The sequence below is a fragment of the Myodes glareolus genome, chromosome 7 (genome assembly GCF_982192425.1).
Source record: "Myodes glareolus chromosome 7, mMyoGla1.1, whole genome shotgun sequence".
In the NCBI taxonomy this organism is placed as follows: Eukaryota; Metazoa; Chordata; class Mammalia; order Rodentia; family Cricetidae; genus Myodes; species Myodes glareolus.
Window position 1 is genome coordinate 100,336,463 of NC_142032.1, and position 20,298 is coordinate 100,356,760.

Sequence of the window (20,298 nt, forward strand, 5' to 3'; positions counted from 1 at the left end):
GATCTCTTCACAGCAATAGAAAACGAACTAAAACAGACTACATACCTATATGTCAGCAGAATTCATGCCAGGGTTCCAGGATTGCTGGTCATGCAGGGCACCAACTGAATCTCATGTCATTCTGAGCCCTACAAATTTACAACTTCTAATTCAGGGGACACTGGGTCAATATCAGAGATCTGTAATAGAAATCCTGACTCATATGAAGCCTATAGAGCCATTCTAGGAAGAGATTCCTGGAAAGGGCCCAATGAATGTATCAGATCAGCACTGGGAAGTGGCCCTGCTCTGGGCAGCAACAGAATATCTAATCTGCAGGACACCCCTAGGCAGCTGGAGAGCCCCCTGCAGCTTGCTAGTTTCACTGCTGTGAGTGTGGGAAGTGTCTCTGCAGGGCTCTGCATGGGGCTCCACCCATCCTGTCCCTGCTGGGTGGGAATCTTGATTGTGAGCAGCTGCCCTGAACTGCAGCTTCCTCCAGGGCAAAGGCTTTCTTTCCATAGGGGCAGCTTTCTAGAGGATCAAGACATTTTTAGATGATTGTAACAGGAGCCTGAACAAGTAACCTGACAAGTTCCTGCGGCACTGTGTCCTAAATTCGGAAGTTCCGGAAGGCAGAGCTGAGGTAGGGGAACTGACTTCCTCTGATGGTAGAACCAGATAACAATGTGCTAGCATCCCATTGGCTGGGAGTTAGTTTCTCTTTCTCAGTTTCAGCCCTTTGTATGTTACCTTTTATTTCTCTTCTGGCTCTGTAGATATCAGAGTTAAGGACCGAGTTCTCAGGACATAGTGGCCTCCATTCGCTCCTCTCCACAGATTCAGCATCTCTTGGTTGGTGTCTGAAGGCCTGAGAGCAAATCCAGAGGACAGAATTTGGAAGAAAACACTCTTTGTTCTGGTGAGTTTAATTTGAAACTGAGAAGAGCCAGGAAAGAGCTCCGCTGGCTCCTTGCTGAGTGCTGTGGGGAGGGGGAGGGGAGCCAAAAGGAAGTGTGACCTTGACAAAGAAAAGTTTGCCACAAAAGACAGGCTCTACTTCAAATTTAATTAAAAAGAATTTATTAATTACTGCTAGAAGGCCAGGTACAGCCTTAAGAACAAATCAAAGGCGTGTCACACCTGAGGCTGGAGGATGGGTATTTTAAGGTGAGCAGCCAGTTATCTTGTGTGGAGTGTGGAGCTGAGTGAGAAACTGCTGGTGCTCCTCAGCTGTGAGGAGCTCTCTCACACAGCAGTAAGTGCGTTCCCGAAGCCAGAGAAAGCAGATACTTATCTCATAGCACTTTTACCATTTGGGGCAGGGTAGCAAGGAGTGGGAGTAGCCAGGAGCTTCTCCTTTAGGAATATAGAATGGATGTCTACACAGAATGAAGTTTTCCTTATCCATCACATACCCCAGCCACAAAACACACAATCTGTCTGTAGCCATATTGTTTGAACTGAACGAACCTAGGTTTTTTTTTTTTTTGTTTTTTTTTTTTGTTTTTTGTTTTTTTTTTTGTTAGTGTCCTTTTTTAAAAAAGATAAATTTTGCTGGTGCTGTGCCCGGATCACGACCCCCAGAGAGAGACCACCAGAGAGGCCCAGGCTGTAATAAGCAAGGTTTAATCAGCATAGTACAAACATGTTTGGGACTCATCTCCATCCCCGTTACAACGAGGTAGAGAGGAGTTGTATCTCCTCTGTGGGGTAAGCATCTTTGAAGACGCTTTGGCACGGGTATAAGGACTTTTGCTCCCTCACATTCTGTTAAGTCAGCTTTTTTTCTTGTTTTTAGAGAGACCACTGTTCTTGAGTTAGGCCATCTTTATCAGCCTGTACCAGGTGGCTGGCTGGGCTGAGCTAAGTGACCTTGTGCTCAGAATATCCTGGGTGAGAGAGGGGAAGGTCACTATCTTCCTGGGAAAACATTCTGCTAGGAAATTTCTTCTTGTCCCTTTGAGAATAAGGTGTGAGGATCCCACATTCCCCACTCCTCTTGGTCCTAAGAATCAGCTCAATCATGAGCTGGTTTTGCTAACTTTGGCCAAATTGCCTCTTAAACTTAGAAACTTTTTATGTTTCTTTTGACTTAGCATTTTAAACAGGGGTTATTGGACTATGTATTCTTTTAACTGCTTCCAGCTGACTTTGGGGCATCGTTGTCAAGGGTTAACAAAGGTGAAATGCTAGTCAAAAAGAGAAAATCTTAGGAACATTTGATTTGTGGACTTTGTTGAAGAGCCAGGGAGCATTTATATCAGCTAGACTGGTCCATATCAGATTTTTAGCAAGTCCATGGTCCACAGTCATTTGGAGCAGGTTGCAGTCAGCAATTAAAGTTTGTTTGTGTCCACCAACCAAGGGGAAACCTGTTGAGACAAATTTAAACTAGGAACAGAAGTTAATACATTTGAAACTTTTAGGCCCATATTAAAATCCATATTATAGAAACAGCAAATAACAGATATTTATAAAACAGTAAAAATAGACTTATACCTTTGAGTCCCAGCAAAAACATAGAAAATCCTGAACTTGTAACCCAAACAGTATGTAGTCATTGTTTTATTGTTTATTTGCACTATTTTAAATTATTTTTTTAAACCCTTAATGTTTATGAATTTTTATATCCTTAGACCTTTATATATAATAAGCTAACAAGCTGGCTATAGCTTTGTGTAAGGATTTGGAAATCTTTTTGGCTCTTAAATTGATATTATAGCTGGCCTAGCCATTAAATACAGTCAGAGAGCTTAGAAGGATAAATAAATTATATATAAGTACAGACAAAACAGAAAAATGACAGAGACCAGCCCATATACGGTCATACCCAGATCTCCATAGCGTTGGAGGCAGCAGTATCAGAACAGCAGGCTTTACCAGGCCCATAAGGTGACTGGTTTCTGTGGAAGAGGGACATGGAAAAGACTGACCTTATTTTGTCTAGGCAAAAGTGGTGCAATCAATTCTCCAAGGTCCTACTGTTTGTGCACAGTCTGGGCTGGGTCCCGGCAGCAGGTCGTAGCATCGGGGCATTTTGCCCAGTGGTCAGCGTTGTCGTTATCCAAGTGGAGACTTTGTGGTGTCCCACAGTCTTCTTTGGAGACCTTGGGTCACTGTTAGGATCTCAGAGTCTCTGTCTGATATAAGCTTTTCAAACATTATTTTAAATGTCATTTTCTATAGATCTCTGAAATATTTAGGGCTGTCCAGGTATTTCTGATTAGACAGACTTTATTATTAAAAATTATTTGTTTTAAGCTTTAAAACATATATAGGGGATTAAATAAAGCTTATCCATGTACTTATATCAGTATTTGAGGATGACTGATTATTAATTTGTATTTTTAACAGTCCAGAACTATATTTCATATTTTTGTTAGATTGAACCTTTAATGATTTTAGCAAAGACAATGAGGCTAAAATCTAAATAATAATAATAATATGAAACATTTTACAAGAATATATGTTTTATAACCTATTTTATTATAGTTGACATTTTTGGTGAGTATTACCCGGCATTGGTGGTTTTCTTTGTAGCTGTTCCCCCCCCTTGGGAGTCTAATCTCAGATATTTCCGGTGGTAACTGACTTTCTTGTATATCAATAAAGAACAGCATAAAACAGTGTTAACATTATCTATATCAAAAAGACATTCAAATTTTTGCAAACCCAAATCCAATGACCAGAGCTCAGAGAAAAATTACAAGTACGAAACTTATAATTATCAAAGACTAATTTTTAGCAAAATAAACATATATAATTTTTTAAGAAGTAACCATGACCCTTTAACAAGACAAATAAAGCTTTTTAAAACCAGAATTAACCATTAAACAGTTAGGGACAATAAATTATAGCAAACATCCTTTGGTCTTTTAAAAACCTCTATTAAAAACCTTTTTAGACAATGTGTAAATTTTTATCAAAGTCTTTTTTGTGATTTTATTTAGCAGAACATTGCATAAAACAAAAGCAGAAATATGCATCTTAATAAAAGGTGATAAGTATTTATAACCCATATATATTTTCCCCCCTGTGGAAACAAAAGCATTTTAAACATAATCTATTTTTTGACATTTACTTTAAAATCAACATTTTTTTTTAAAGTTACAGGTTGGTATAATTGAAAACTTCTCATAAGCAGCAGTATCAGGACAGGAAAAGGTTAAGACAGGAAACTGCTGGCCAGTAGAAGAGACCTTGAGTGTTATCACACTGAAGAACTTGGTTCAGAAAAGCAAAGAGGGGGCAGCAGCAGTGGGCACAGAGAGTGTCCTTGGCTGTCAATGCTTTCTTAAAAAAGCTTTTTGTTAACTTTTTTGACCATGATCTCAGATTATATTTTTTTTTTTATATTTGCACAGTTTTGTTTTTTTTTTTAATTGCAAGTGGTCAATTCCCTGTCACCTGCATGTATGTCCCTCTCTTCGGCCTAAGGCAAAGACCCTCAAGATACAGAGAGAGAACAAGGGAGAGGTGGCTGCCCTGTTTTGCTGCAGCCGGCCTCTCTCAGTCACCAGCTCCACCGCCTGCCTTTTGAAGAGGCCAGGTGCATGATGATTTTGCCATCCGCTCCATCTCAGCTGTCCTTGCTCCCTGGCCTCGGAGCCCCCCAGCCCCCACCCAGATCCTCTGCCATATTGCATTTCCCGCAGTCTCAAGGCTTAGCTCTCAGCACCCAGACAGTGTATTCTCTGCCCTCAGACCTGGCTCAGGGCTAGGGATACAGACCCTAGATGGGCTGCTGTCAAGTTATCTGCATTTTACGTTTAAGTTTTATTTTGGTTTTATTTATTTATTTATTTATTTATAGTCCCGTCAGTCCAGTCATAAACATAATAAACAAAGATACAACAGTTTTCTGGAACTCCAGGGGATCACCACGTACACAATGTAGTAGCCCCAAAGACATTATAAGTAACAGGCATGTATTCCCTACCCTCTCTGCGCCCAGTTCCTTTTGGGTGCTCTCCAAGATTTTGCCTCTCTCCTCTCCAAGTCTAACTGCTGGGGGGAGGGGGCTGGGGCTCAATAGGAGCCTCCAGAAAGAAAACAAAGCAACAATTACCATAACATAACAAAAAAGGACTTTGACAAATTTCAGGGACAAGACGCATAGTGACATTTTCTCCTATGGGAGAAACTCAAACAGCTGTCTCTAAGGTGACTGCAAATGACCCAGGGTCTGTAGCATGCCGGTCCCTGTCTAATGACCCGGGAACAAAACTCCCTGTCTGAAAATGACCCGAAGCCAGCAAGGCCCCTGCCTGGAAATGACCCGGGAGCAAAACTCCTTGTCTGAAAATGACCCGGAGCCAGAAAGGGCCCTGTCTGGAAATGACCCGGGAGTGGGAGAATTCCCATCCCTGTCTGGAAATGACCCGGGAGCAAAACTCCCTGTCTGAAAGTGACCCAGAGCCAGAAAGGCCCCTGTCTGAAAATGACCTGGAGCCAGAAAGGCCCCTGTCTGGAAATGGAAGACAAGGCGTCCCTTGCTTCTCCAGGGTCTCTGTACAAGTGCGTCCACTTCAGAGAACACCTGTCAATACCAAAATCCCAAACTTGGTACAAAACCAAAGCAGCCATAGTCAGATAGACAAGACAAAATGACAGAGACAAAGAGACAAAAGACAAGAGCGCTCTCTCACCGGTAGATGCTAATAAACCTCCGTACTGCCATCATCCTGGTGGAATCTCTGGGGTTCCCGGCCAATGCGCCATATGTTGTGCCCAGATCACGACCCCCAGAGAGAGACCACCAGAGAGGCCCAGACTGTAATAAACAAGGTTTAATCAGCATAGTACAAACATGTTTGGAACTCATCTCCATCCCCGTTACAACAAAGTAGAGAGGAGTTGTGTCTCCTCTGTGGGGTAAGCTTTTAAAGGCATAACTACAAAGAGAATCTTTGAAGACGCTTTGGCATGGGTACAAGGACTTTTGCTCCCTCACATTCTGTTAAGTCAACTTTTTTTCTTGTTTTTAGAGAGGCCACTGTTCTTGAGTTAGGCCATCTTTATCAGCCTGTACCACGTGGCTGGCTGGGCTGAGCTAAGTGATCTTGTGCTCAGAATATCCAGGGTGGGAGAAGGGAAGGCCACTATCTTCCTGGGAAAACATTCCGCTAGAAAATTTCTTCTTGTCCCTTTGAGAATAAGGGTTGAGGGTCCCACAGCTGAAATGGGAGAACATTTAAAGGATGCTACAGCAACCTAGTGCACTGGAAATCTCCTAAAATATATTAATAAATCCTAATGAGGTGCCCTACTAATGGAGGTTATGAAGTCCCAACAGGCAATTGCATGTCACCAAACAAGGCTTTCAATGGTGGGACTTTATTGCATTCAGTAGAGTTGTTGGCCATAGTGGCATTTAATTTGTATTTTAATAAGTAAAGTTTGCCTGAAGTTTAGAAAGCAAAAGAGTCCCACCGGTCAGCCTCACTGACCAGACGACAGTGACATACATCTTTAATCCCAGTAGCCACACTAGTTTGCAGTAGAAACCAGGGAGCAGTGGTGCACACCTTTAAGCCCAGAACAAGAGAGGATCATAGAACTGGAGTGGACCGCTCTCAGGCTCGGGCTCATCCTGAGAACCCTGGAGGCAGGATCACCATTTAGGACTGAGGTAGAGGTAAGAGCCGGTGCTGGCTGTTTTGCTTTTCTGATCTTCAGGTTGAACCTTAGTATCTCTCTCTGAGTTTTTATTAAACATGCCTCATAAGACAAAGGATTGATCTCTAGACACTGACAGTGGACTCTCCTTGCCTAGGAGCACACCCTCAGAATTCACTGAACATGAAGAAGTTGAGCTGGTGCCTACATGGAGCCTTCACCTCTACATTCTAGTCTCTCTGGTGAAGGAAGGTCCTCTGCAGGCTACCAAAAGTAATGCAAACACCAACCAAGTCACAAAGCCTTTACCTACAGTCTGTCCTGCCTACAAAGTTATGCTAGTGCCATGGTAGCACAGAACTGGTGGCAGTAGCCAACCAAGGTCGGATTTGACCTAAGGCCTGCACCAAGAAAGAAAACATAAACCTGACATTGTGTGACCAACCAAGAGCCAGAGGCTAGGTTTCCAAGAGACCTACGATAAAAACCAAACACTTTGGTGTAAAAAGAAAAAGGAAAAACAAAACAAGTGAACTAAGTTTCATTTTGTTTTGAGTTGTATATTTGCGGGCCTGCCTGTATGTATACACATTTGAAAGGATGGTTGTGATGGTCACAGCTGGTGGATTCCTTGAAGTTGGAGTTACAGGTAGCTGTGACCTGCTTCATGTGGGTGCCAGGAAATCAACTAGGATCTTCTACAAAGTAATAAACAGTTTAAACAATAAGAAAAAGGCTGGAGAAATGGCTCAGAGGTTAAGAGCATTGCCTGTTTTTCCAAAGGTCGAGTTCAATTCCCAGCAACCACATGGTGGCTCACAACCATCTGAAATGAGGTCTGGTGCTGTCTTCTGGCCTGCAGGCATACACACAGATAGAATACTGCACACTAAATAAATAAATAAATAAATAAATAAATAAATGAGAAAAATCATTGCCTGTGTGCATCAGGAGATGGACTGTGTACACCCCACGTCAGCCCCGGGCTCTCTGGTAAGAGACTGGTAAGGAGAGGCTCAGAGGCTCACACTGACTGGTGCTGATGAAGGAGGAAATACAGTGGGGGAGAAGTGAGTAGTTTAATGCTTGTAACACTGAAGATGTGGTTTTGTCCTGAGAAAGAAAGAGAAACACAAGGTCAGTTACACGAGGCTGATGAAAGGAAACACGATCTTCCTGGTCTTCAGTGAAAGGTAATAGCAATCCTGCATCTGAAATTTGTCATTTGTGATGAAATACAGCAGAGGACTTGAAAGTGTGACAGCATTCTCCTTTGCCATGTCACTGAACTTCTCTCCATATTTCTCTCCTTTGTTCTTTTCTCTTATCATCCAGGGCATTCATTGATCTCTTAACAGTTCAGTGCTGAGTTTCTCTTTCTTACTTGTCCCCTTCTCATCATCCCAATCACTCAGGTACCTGAGCAGAAGTGTCAGGAGTACAGACAGACAGACAGACTCAGCATCACAGCAACAATGGCCTCATCAGTCCTGGGGATGGTCAAGGAGGAGGTGACCTGTCCTATCTGCCTAGAGCTTCTGAAAGAACCTGTGAGTGCCGATTGTGACCACATCTTCTGCCGAGCCTGCATCACTCTGAACTATGAGTCCAGCAAAGTCAAAGAAGGGGAAGGCATCTGCCCTGTGTGCCGAGTGAGTTACCTGTTTGGGAATCTGAGGCTTAATCGACATGTGGCCAACATAGTGGAGAGGCTCAAGGAGTTCAAGTCCAGCCCAGAGGAGGAGCAGAAGGTCAATGTCTGTGCACAACATGGAGAGAAACTCCAGCTCTTCTGTGAGAAGGACATGGTGGCCATCTGTTGGCTTTGTGAGAGATCTCAGGAGCACCGTGGTCACCAAACAGCTCTCATTGAAGAGGTGGCCAATAAGTACAAGGTAGGAAATGAGAGGGTGTGGGACACAGAGCAGGAGACAGTAACAGATAGGAAGTCTCCTCTCCATGTAGACTTTGTTCTCTGTTCATGTCAGGTTCATTCATACAATCTAAAATTCAGTCTCGTAACTATCAACAGTGGGGCCTGTAAATGAATGACATTCGGCAGTGACGAGAGTGCCTGTGTGGCCTGTGTAATGTCACATAACTCAATTCCAGAACTCTGACTGCTGATGAATTTGAGGGTATAGAGGTCTACAGAGGAGTTCCAGAACAGCCAGGGCTACATAATAAGATTCAGGCTCAAAAAAAAGTGCAGTGCCAGTTGGGGGACTTGTGATGGATGTATATGTTTATAGGAAAGAGCAGGAGAGCTAACAAAGTTTCCCCAGTTTTCTGATGTCAGAGTCAAAGTGAGAGGTGTCTACTTGGTGGGGTGGTTGACTAAGAGATTTCTGTGTCTGTCTGTATGCGGCTTGTGTGTGTAAATACGAGAATGGATTGAGCTGGAGACTGAAGATTTACCTACTTTATGTGCATAAATCATGGCACAAGATATTAAAAAGAGAACAGTCTTAGACCTCCTGTCTTTTCAGAAGGGTTTCTTGGCCTTTGGCTAGGAGCAGCTGTCCTACTAAGCACACAGCTTGACTCTGCTACACTTCCTCTCCTACAGCGGATGCTCCAGGCTGCCCTGGAGATGCAGATGGCTAATGAGAAAAGATGTGACCAGTGGAAAGATGACCTTCAAGAGGAGAGAACTTCCTGGGAGGCAAGTGGGGACCCTACCTCCTAAGGGAGTTAGCCTGATGACTGGGAGGGACCTGGGCATGAAGCTCCCTGGCTCTTCATTCCCTGGAGGCTGATGGGGACAAGAGGCCTTGATTAGTCCTCTCTGCCTGTTCCCTTGGAGCTGGGCCTGCACAGAGAGGACATCACAGCTGAGGCTGGCTGTGTGAGGAGCTGACACCATGGCAGGGGCCTGGTGAGAATGGCACTGAGCCCTGGGGCTCGCTCCTGTGGTGCTTTCTAGAACTGTGATTGTTGGGAAAATGCTTTGAAACTGTGGACCTGTTAGAGTTCTATTCTTGGATTTCGCTTCTCTCAGAGGTTCAGAGGTAGGAGCAGGAGTATACAGGCAGGAATAGGAGTCGGGGATAGCTGTGTGAAAACTGAACCATAGCCTTGCATTCCAATTTGACTCAAATGACCTTGATAAAGGTGACCTAAGATCTTTGTTTTGGAATGTCATGGACAGACCCTGAAAAGAGACACATGCTTCCCTAAGATTGCCTTCCCAACCCAAGCTCAATTCCCATGAGAACTTCCCATTAGAACAGTGGTTTTCTGTCTCTCAGTCCCATTAGAACAGTCTCAGTAACTCTCCCTTTTCTTATCCCTGAAGAACCAAATAAAGAGTGAGGTAGAAAACGTTCAGAAGGAGTTTAAAGGACTGCGACAATTCCTGGACTCCGAGGAGAAGAATGAGCTGCAGAACATGATGAAAGAGAAGGAAGACATTCTAACCACCCTGGAAGATTCAGAAACTAAGCTGGAGAAGCAGAGGGAATCTGTGAGAGACCTCATCTCAGATCTGGAGCATCGGTTGGAGTGCTCAACCATGAAGATGCTTCAGGTAAGACTGCAGGAGGTCCAGCATCTGAGAGCCAGGAGACCTGGAAGCTATTTCCCTCCCTCTGTGCTGCTGTGATCTCCCTGGTGAGGAAGGTAGGGCTCTCTGGACCCTCCCTGAAGTCCTTCCTGAATCAGTTTCAGAGGCTGGGGAATCATTGCAAGCATGGATGGCAGGAGAAAATAGCATTTTTTTAGTTTATGAAATAAAGTACAGTAGCAGAACCATTAGAGAAGATCTGTTACATCGTTACAGTACTCCCTGCTGTAATGCGAGCATGCGTGAAGCATATCCAACAGTCATTAGTCACTTTATCTGAATTTGAAATGATTGGAAATGGTTTCTCTCCTTGGATGTTTGAAGCCTTTCACCTCACTGCCCTGATTCAGTGGTCTGGTCAGTGGGAGGGGAGTTGTTATCCAAGACCTCAGGGAGTTTTCCTTCCTCTGTCTTGAGTATCCGAGATGAAGGGTGTCTTCTTTATCCTAACAAGTATAAAGTTTGTATTGTATTTTATCTCTATCACACTTTTAAATCATTTAAACCAAAGGCATATTCTGATGATGAATATCTCTGTAAGAATTTGTTCCTTTTGTCACAATTGTCAATCTTGGTAGGTCTAGGAAATTTTCATGCTCCTTTAATTTCTTGGTTTCCATGGTGTTGATTTAACTATTATTGAGGACACTCATTTATCACCTATATTAGATGGAATTAGACATAACTGGCTAAACTAAGCTAGTTCACATAGGTAGTAACTACAGCCACCATACTCCTGATGCCTGAAATTGTATCTCTTGATCAAAGAATCTACCTAACATTCTCTGCCTCCAGCCCCTGATGACCCAAATAATAATCATTACCCTTGTGAGATAAGTTTTTGGACTTGACTCTTATTTAAATACGATCACTTAGTGTAGTTTTTTTTTTCTTTTACCCAGCTGGTTTAGTATAACATAAATGCTTCGAATGCAGCCAAGTTACCACAAATGGCAATGCTTGCTTTGAATGTCTAATATTTTAACCTACATGTTTATCATATCATATTTTTTCCATTCCTCTGGTGATTAGTTCTCCAGTGGACTCTATTTTATCTACTATGATAGTGACTCAGTGAACGTGAGTATACAGATGTCTCAGTGAGGACAAGTTTAAACATTAGAGTTCACCTATAACTAGAATCCTAGTACTCTCCAAATTCTTTTTACTATGGATACACATTTGCTGGGTTATGTTATATAAACTACGTGTTTCTACTGCCTGTGTTCCCAGGACTTGAGAGCTTCTCATACACAGAAAGAAAAACAAGAGAAGAACATAACTTTGTAAATGAAAAATAAGCTTCCCAACCTGCAGCCAGGCATCCTGGCTCGCTCCTTTAATCCCAGCAGTTAGAACGCAGAAGCAAATGAAGGTAGATGGGTTCAGGCCAGCCTGGTCAAAATAGTGAGTTCTGGGCCAGCAGAGTTACATAGTAAAAAACAAACATGGTCAAGGTGGATAGAGGAAGAGACTACAGGATTTACAGCTTTAAATGGAAAGGCCCAGGGATCATTGTGGAAGGAGGGCAGAAAACATGCAAGAGCGCGAGGTGGTGGATGAGCACAAGAGGAACAGCGTCTTCTGGGCACAGCTTAGCAGCAGCACACATGACCTGGGATTGGCTGTGACACCAGACCCAAGACCTGTGGAAGCCTAAACCACACCAAATCCACTACGGAAAATGGACTTCCGTGGGAAATTTAACCAGACCCAAGGAGCTCCTAGTAATAGTTATCTGTAAGGAGAAAGACACATTTCCTAGAAGAATCTAACTTTAGTTAAACCTACCAATATCCGGTGGAATGCGTACATGTGAGAACACTTGCATAGTGTTAGGTCTCAATCCGGGGATGAAGGACTCACAGAGCTGCCTACTAAACGTAGCAAAGTGGACCTGGTGGGTCAGGCCTTAATTTCTGACCCATATAAAAGAGCCAAGTTAATATTGGAAAGCAGAAAAGGGATATTTATTAATGTGGCCACATTTGGAAGATGGACAAAAAGATTTAAAAAAAACCCACTGTCCATCTTCATTTTCTCTAAGTGAGATCAAGGTTTAAACAGAGACCCAAATATATGCACACATGAGTAGTCCTTGCCAAGGTATGGTCTCCCATCATGATCTGGTACAGACTCAGACTTTATGTGGTCTGGCAAGTAACGAAAACAGCGTGAAATCTTTTAGGAGGCCTGCTCTCTGTCTGGCTAGCGGTGCTTTCCTTCTCCCAGTGTGAGATTCCTGGAGAAATTCCACTTTTAGAAGGAGTCATTGTTTCAACGGTTTGTCAAATTGAGAAGCACACATGTGTCTTTAGATTGACTTCTTTTCTTGCCAGGAAAACACAAAGAAAGAAGAAAGGGAAAGAGAGAGATGGTTAACTGGACTTAAGTATCAAACAATCTAAGCTTCTGGACCTTGTGGCTTCTTCATTATTAACATATTGAACTGTGTCTAAATGACTGAAATAATTTGGAAAAAAGTTTCTAAGACATGTTAGTTGCAAGGATGGTGGTAGATAGCTGACATGGAACTTGGAAAAGACACATGTGTTTATATGTTTAGTTGTATGCACAGCAAACCTATGTGAGTTTTCAAACTGTCATTGATTCATCTTTGGTCTCCAAATTCTTACAGTATGAGACAGAAAATATTGTAGTAGTATAAACAATTAATATAAAACAATTAATGAGCCTAGCATCACATTTATTTCATATCCTGGAGAACTTTTGGTGACAGACTTGAATCTCTTTGATTTTTTTTCTCTGCACCCAGTGAGAGAGTATGACCAGGATTTGAAAGGATTGACGCAGAACATGTTATTGACTGTGTTTTCTCCATTCTCTCTAGGGTGTGAATAGTGTCCTAACAAGGTATGTGTGACCTGAGATAGAAGAATAGCCCTATAATGTGGTGAGAATGATTTAGTATCTGACTAGTATAAATCTCTCATGGGTTTGGGGAAATTTAGACAGTGTTATTCTGAAGTTCCGATGAGGAGGTGGAGAAAGGCAGCCTCTGACTGTTTTGTAACTACTGGGAACTGATTTGATTCTTTTAGGGGTCTGGGTAAGGGGAGTCACAGAGTTGGGCTCAGCAGTGGGAAGAGGCAAATGGAGCCACAGGAGCTTTCAGACTCCTTGTGTTTCCATCTTTCTGTCCGTGCTCTGTGCTTGTGTCTGGCTTTGTCTGCAGCTCACTGGTACTAGATTCACAGATTCATCCTAGATAGGGTTTGTCTTCCTTGTCTGCAGTGCTCACAGAATTGTATACTGGGGAAAATTCCTGTGGATCTGTGTATTTCTCATGGGAAAAGAAAAGTGTCCACAATTGCTCAGTGTGAACCACACACTTCAGAAGACTGGAAAGCTGTGCCCTTGTGTGTAAAGAGCACACCCAGGCTGTCGGCAGCAGGCTCCTTCTGAACATATGGAGCTCATGTCAGCATGAGTTTGATGTTCCTTTCCTCTTTTCCAAATTTGTCATCTTACAAAGATCTTAAAGATTCAGATCTGGCCAACAGTGTCCATATTAACAAAAGTGTTTGAAGTCTTGGCTTCTTCAGATGTTTTTTCATATGACTCTCTTACCCGGGAGCTACTTCTGCACCCTGACTTTAGACTGTCCTGGAAAACTTCATTTATTTATTTGCCTGTTTGTTTGTTTGTTCACTTCTATCAGTCTCTCTGTCTCTGTCTCCCCCATCTCTCTCTCTGAGTGCCTGTCTCTCTCCTCTCTGTAGCCTTGGTTGGCCAGGAACTCACTCTATAGACCAAGCTGACATTGACCTCAGAAATTTACCTGCCTCTGCCTCCAGAGTGCAGGGGTAAAAGGGTTGTGACTCCATGCCCAGGCCACACATTACTTTTTTTTTAACCTACATTAGTTTGATTTGTTTTTAAATGTACTAATTCATCATTTCTTAAAAGTTCTGAGAAGTAAAAGGGAGAGTGGGAATAAGTTGTTTGACTGTACAAGTGAGGATCTAAGACTTTACTAATATCACACAGCAGTAAGCAGGAAGGGTCATGAGTGTGTCTCTCATGGTTGCAGAGTTAGTATCTACCCTCTCTTTCCCCGCTGAGAATTCTCAGGAGATCTCCAGGACCTCTATGGTTAGAATGATAGGGAGTGATAGGGAGTTCATGGTAGTCAGAGGTCACACTGTCTGAGATGTGGAAGTCAATCTTTTGTCCCTAGGAGTCAGAACTTAATACTGATACCGCCCGAAATGGTTCCGAGTAAACAGAGAAAGATCTTCCGAGCTCCAGATCTGAAAGGAATGCTGCAAGTGTTTCAAGGTGAGAGCAGCTACGTTCCGTGGTTACCTGGGGGACTCTAGGGGTGGCTGGGGCTGCACTCTCTGAATAGAAAGTGATGTCTCTGATCATGGGTAGAGAAACTGAGAAGAGCAGAAAGTGTGTACCAGTGATGTCATCATATTTAATAGACATCATCATTCATCCCGTCCTACATCACAGTTTCCAGCCCTTCCCCCACTCTGCAGATCACATTGACTTAATGTTCTGATTTCCTTGCTTGCATTTAATGCTGTGCATTTTCATCATTTCAGGGCTCCTGGATGCCCAGCGCCACTGGGGTAAGGAGAAATAACACCATCAGCCTCTCTCATCTTAATGTCTTTCAGAGTTTATTTCTCTCCTAATACTTACGTTTTATGTTACTGCTCCCAATATGCACAGCATCTGCCTCTCCTTGACTTCAAACTCGGCTCCTCCATGTTCCTCCTACTTCTTCTTAGGCTTCAGCTCCTTATATCACCAATAAGGCAGTACCTTGCCTCCCATGTGACACTTATATGTCTCATTTTTCTGCAGTTCACGTGACCCTGCATCAAACACATGATGAAAACATTGTCATTGACAAAGACAAAAGACAAATACAACATCGAAATGCTAATAGAGGAAATTCTCAAATTTCTAAGACCTATAATTTGGGTGTCCTGGGGTATCCAGCTATCCACTCAGGGAAACATTACTGGGAAATAGACGTGTCTAGATGTGATGCCTGGCTCCTGGGAATAAATGATGGAAAATGTGCTCAACCCCAGCTTCCTGCAGCGAATACAACGGCCTTCAGTTCAGCGAATACAACGGGCTTCAGTTCAGCGAATAAAACGGGCTTTAGTTTCGGTTATAATTCTAATGTTAAAATAAATTTAGCTCCTCCCTTTCAACACTCTGTCCATGAATACAAACCTTTGGTTTTGGACACAGGATATATGAATTATCAACCTAAACATGAAGTTATATATGATCCTAATAATGGACAGCATGTAAATTATCAGCCCAAATGGGGCTACTGGGTTATTGGGATGAGGAGCAGGTCTGTATATAATGCCTTTGAAGAGTGTTCTGTCACCCACAATGCCAGTGTCTTGCTCCTCTCTCTCACTTGTCCTCCCACTCGTGTTGGAGTTTTCCTGGACCGTGAAGCTTGCACTCTCTCATTTTATGATGTTTCCAACCATGGAGCTCTCATCTATAGATTCTGTGAATCAAACTTCCCTGATGCCGTTTATCCATATTTTAATCCTATGATGTGTTCAGAGCCATTGACAGTCTGTGGGCCGCCCTCCTAAGCCCTCAGCCATGTCTGCACAGTGTCCCTGTGTCTGATATATCTATATGTCTGAGCTCTGTGGGGTCATTTTAACTTTTTCTACTTTTGTCTTCCCATGTCAGTGACCTTCACTTCTAAATACAAACCAGTATTGTTTCTTTTCCTTGATCCAGTTTCTTGTCTGTTTACGAGGTTATAGTAATTTATCTCTTCCCAGATTCCCAGACACAATGACTCTTTCCTCACGAGGTGAGGTAAGACCTCTGCTAACCTGCACTTCCTGTTTTGTGGTGCCACAGATGGAAGCCAGGGCCTTGTGCATGCTGAGGAGGTGCTCTGCCCCTGAGCCACTTGTCTCAGCTCTGCCAAGTCTCCACAACCCCATTCCTCTGTCACTGACAGAAGAAGACAGAAAGTGCTTCTCCTGCTTGTCTATTACTTTTGAAAATATATGTCGGAGTGTCTAGATTAAGAATGAGTGGTGCATCAGTTTAACCACAATGCTGTACTTCATCAAAACATAAGAAGGAAATACCTCCAACGATACCCACTAAGACTTTGTGTGTTCTGAGAACCTTCCTCTGTTCCATTTCTGCCATTTCCCATTGCAGTGTAGCCCTGAATGACATCCTCAAAGGCCTATACTTATTTTATTTTTGCACTTTTGATGTCAATACTGTTCCTATACTCTAGATTGATGTAAAAAAAATAAATGTGGGGTCTGTTACAAGGCCCAGAGGGTAAAAGCAAGCCTACGAGAACACAGGTACTCAAACCCACCTGCAAAGAGGGCAGCCAACTCCTACAGATTATCCTCTGCCTCCTACACGTGGTAGTATACACAAATGCAAAATGAATTATGTGAGTATTAAAAGGGGAATAAATCACTGAGAATAAAACATCTACTTCGCAGTCAGTAAATGGTTGTATGTTAGTTTGGGGGCACAGATGCTGTACTGGGTTTTCGATGCTGCAATGGGCAACTGGATAGGGCTGAGGGTGGCTGATATTCGACTTTCCTAACATTTAACTCTGGTAATTATGTCCTGGGAAGTGTCATCAAGACTACTCCAATATGTTGTAGATATATATATATATATATATATATATATATATATATATATATTTGGCTTTTGAGAAATTTCACAATCAAACACGTCAGTTGGGTATGACTGTAGCCCAAAATATCTTGAGAAATTTATTATAGGAATAGGACCTTCAACCTGACTTGGGTTGGAAAACCTGGATCCACTTCATAGGGACAAAAGGTCACATCATTTTAAAAGCCAGCAATTCTTTTCCTCCCTGTCAGAAAGCTAGCAGCAACACACATTATTTTGCTAGCTGTCTGTCAGCTGATAAACTAAGGGACCTGCCACCTCTGCTGCTGCAACATTCCTGTTCCCTCCCTGCACTTCCACCTAGGCAGGCACTCTTTAAACTGATAACCCCTTCTTGCCCTCATTCCACTCTGTGTATGCAAAGTAATGCTTTTTGTGTACCCTTTTGTCTTCATGCTATATACAAACCAGTCTGCTACCCCAACAAACAACTACCCTGGATGCAGGCTTCCTAGTCTTCCAATACCCTAGCCTCTGTTTTTCCCTGGATCCTAGACCACTGGTGCTCCCTGGAGTCTTGGGTCTGGGGGAATAGATAACAGCAGTTTTTCACATCTATTTCTTGAGAGAATGAATGTTATTGTACTATTTAGTTCTTATCAAGTATGTAAATCCTATGATTTCCGTTTTAAAGTGAAGGTGATAACAGTGATGCTGATGAACAAACGTCAACAATAGTTCTAGGAACTTTCCTCATGGAAATTGTATCCAATGTGGTGTCTGTTTTGTCTCCTTGCTGTGACTGTAATGAAGAATTGCTGAGATTGAGTACCAGAGCCTGGCATGATGGTTTGAATGCAGGCCCAGCACTCAGGAGGCAGAGACAGGTGACTGCATCTGAGTCAGGCTCAGTTACAGAGAAAGACCCTACTCTTCTTAGTTTTGCTTTTAAAGAGGAATGTGCCAGATTTTGGGTGAGGTAGTTGGTTCAAGGGGACACTCTAAGGGATTACTGGAGTAAAGTAAGTTTATTTGGAGTCAGATTTCCTTAAATAGGCAGAGAAACTGAGAGGGCACACCATGGTGTTTCCAGGAGAGTTCAGGACCAGGAAAGACTGAATGGAGGGATATCTGGGGAGTATCTGGGTTCCTGTAGCAGAGACATTTTTTCTAATACTTTTTAGGGTAAAGGTTGGGTTAGTTTTACAGCAGAAGCCTGTAGCCAGACTCTGATTTCCAGGCAGGAGGCAGGACAGACATGTGACGAAAGACTGGGTCCTCTATCATCAAAACTCACTTAGATTAGGGTGGCACCAGCAAGGCAGCTCCTGGGGACTCATCTTGAGTGGAGCTGCATCTTTTCTCTATGTGTGACAGCAGAGAGGCAGTTACAGGGCGGCATGTGGATCAGAGATTCTAGCACTACATGCTGGCAGAGTATGCATCAGCCCACGCAAAACATCGCCATGCTGGGTTCTTCAGATTAAAATACCTGTACTTTAAAATCCCATGTGATTTTACTTTTATCAAATTATGAATTCATTCAAGGAAAAAATTCTACTTTCAAAGCTCCCCAATGTCATTTTCGAGTATTATTTCTTCCATAATTGTTTCATGGGAAGCCTTCCCTGTGGTGAAATAAACGCCAATGTGTATTGACACAGTTAGACTCACACACATTGCGGCACCGCTCAGCAGCGTGGTCAGTTCTGTGCTCTCCTGGCCGCCTTCATTCTTGTTACTGAGGTTCGAGGGCTGGTGGCAGACCTGACCACAAAGTCAAATCTTTGCACAGAGTTGGAATGAAATTGTGACTGCAGAGAAATTTCACAAAGACGTAGATGGCTGGCTGAGCATTTTATTATTTTGATTCCCAAGAAGGCCTTAGGAGGAAACAGGGGAGTCACTGGATCAGATCTGTAAAAGACAAAGATGGTGGCTCATCCCTCTAACACCTGTACTAGCTAGATAGAGGGAAGAGTACGGCCAGCAGCTGGAGACCACCCTGGACACGAGCGAGCTCCAACCCAGTCTGGGATGTGAAATAAAACCTTGCCTCCAAAACAAAACCAAACAAAAAGTTGTAAAGAATTTTATTTAATCATTAACAATTCAGAAGAATCGGATTATAATATTGATTGACAGCCACTGTGTCCACAGCAAGAACAACAGTTCAGTCTCTTTACTGAACTAGAGATTTAGCTCAGGGATGGGACACTGGCCCAGCATTCACAAGGTCCTGGGTTCAATCCCTGAAGTGCAAAGACCAAACTAAAACAACAGCAAAAGCCCATGGTCTCAGCACTGGGGAGGGTGAGGGAGTTAAATCTCAGCGAGAGGTCAGGCTGGGGTGCATTATAAGAGCCCATCTCTAAAAATAAGAATAAAAAGGAGGAGACGACAGGTATGTTAAACCAAACTCAGACTACACTGTCACATCTGCTGCAGCTCCGTATGTCACATCTTAGTCGATCTGAGAAGATAAGGAACACATGAGATAGGCGTGCAGGAGTCAGGGTGAGACTGAGAACGGGGACGGCTCCTTGTTTCCCTGATACAGCGTTTCTGTGTTTAGATAATTCTCACGTATCTCAGGCTGTCTTGGCATCAAAGTCCCCTATTACTGAGAATGGCCGCTGAGCTCCTGATCTTCCTGCTGCCAGCTCCAAAGCAGTGGGATTCTGTGGTGATTTCATAAGAATGGCCTCCATAGGCTCATGTCTTTGAATACTCATTTTCCAGTTATTGGGACTGTTGGGGACAAACTGGAAGGTGTGGCAGTATTGGAGTATATGTTACATGGGTGTGAGCTCTGAGATTTCAATACTTTCCGGGCATTCCCAGTGTCTCTCTGTGTCTGGCTCAAGTTTGTGTCTCAAGTGTGACCTCTCACCTCCTACCCCAGCACCATGCCTCCCTGCCTGCTGCCACTGTGGTGGCCATGACCCTTTGAAACTGCAAGCCCCAAACCAAGCACTGTCCTTATAAGGTGCCTCAGTCGTGGTGTTTATCACAGAAACAGAAGAGTGACTAACACAGACACATGCACGTGTCAGTACACCTGGGTGTGCACAGTGCTCAGGATCCACCACAGGACTCCATCTTGCTAGGCGCGCACTGTGTCAACTCAACCACATCCCCAGCTCTATACACGTTCAGCTTCTAATTCAGGGGATGCTGAGGCAATAGCAGAGGAATGTATTATAAATCCTAACTCAAATGAGGACCTGCTGAGACATTTTGGGGAGGGATTCCTGGAAGGGATACAATGTATCAGATCAGCACTGGAAAGAGGCCCTGCTCTGGGCAGCAACAGAACACCTAATCTGCAGGACACCCCTGGGCATCTGGAGAGCCCCTGCAGCTTGCTAGTTTCACTGCTGTGAGTGTGGGAAGTGTCTCTGCAGGACTCTGCATGGGGCTCCTCCCATCCTGTCCTGCTGGGTGGGAATCTTGATTGTGAGCAGCTGCCCTGAGCTGCAGCTTCC

The 20,298-nt window shown here is 43.3% G+C and overlaps 1 protein-coding gene across 2 annotated transcripts; it reads left to right on the forward strand.

The window, feature by feature from the left end:
• The first annotated feature begins 432 nt into the window (after nt 1-432).
• Nucleotides 433-16,670, forward strand: LOC146893397 (tripartite motif-containing protein 30A-like). 2 transcript variants are annotated; one of them, XM_087908617.1, is made up of 9 exons: nt 433-625; nt 759-901; nt 8,016-8,495; nt 9,170-9,265; nt 9,899-10,129; nt 13,017-13,039; nt 14,367-14,467; nt 14,740-14,766; nt 15,005-16,670. In XM_087908617.1, exons 3-9 carry the CDS (start codon nt 8,076-8,078, stop codon nt 15,766-15,768), a joined length of 1,662 nt encoding a protein of 553 aa, XP_087764743.1. In that variant the 5' UTR covers nt 433-625; nt 759-901; nt 8,016-8,075; the 3' UTR covers nt 15,769-16,670. The 2 variants fall into 2 exon arrangements, with proteins under 2 accessions (XP_087764743.1, XP_087764744.1); XM_087908618.1 differs by lacking the exon at nt 433-625 and having other exon boundaries at nt 723-901.
• Nucleotides 16,671-20,298: the final 3,628 nt, after the last annotated feature.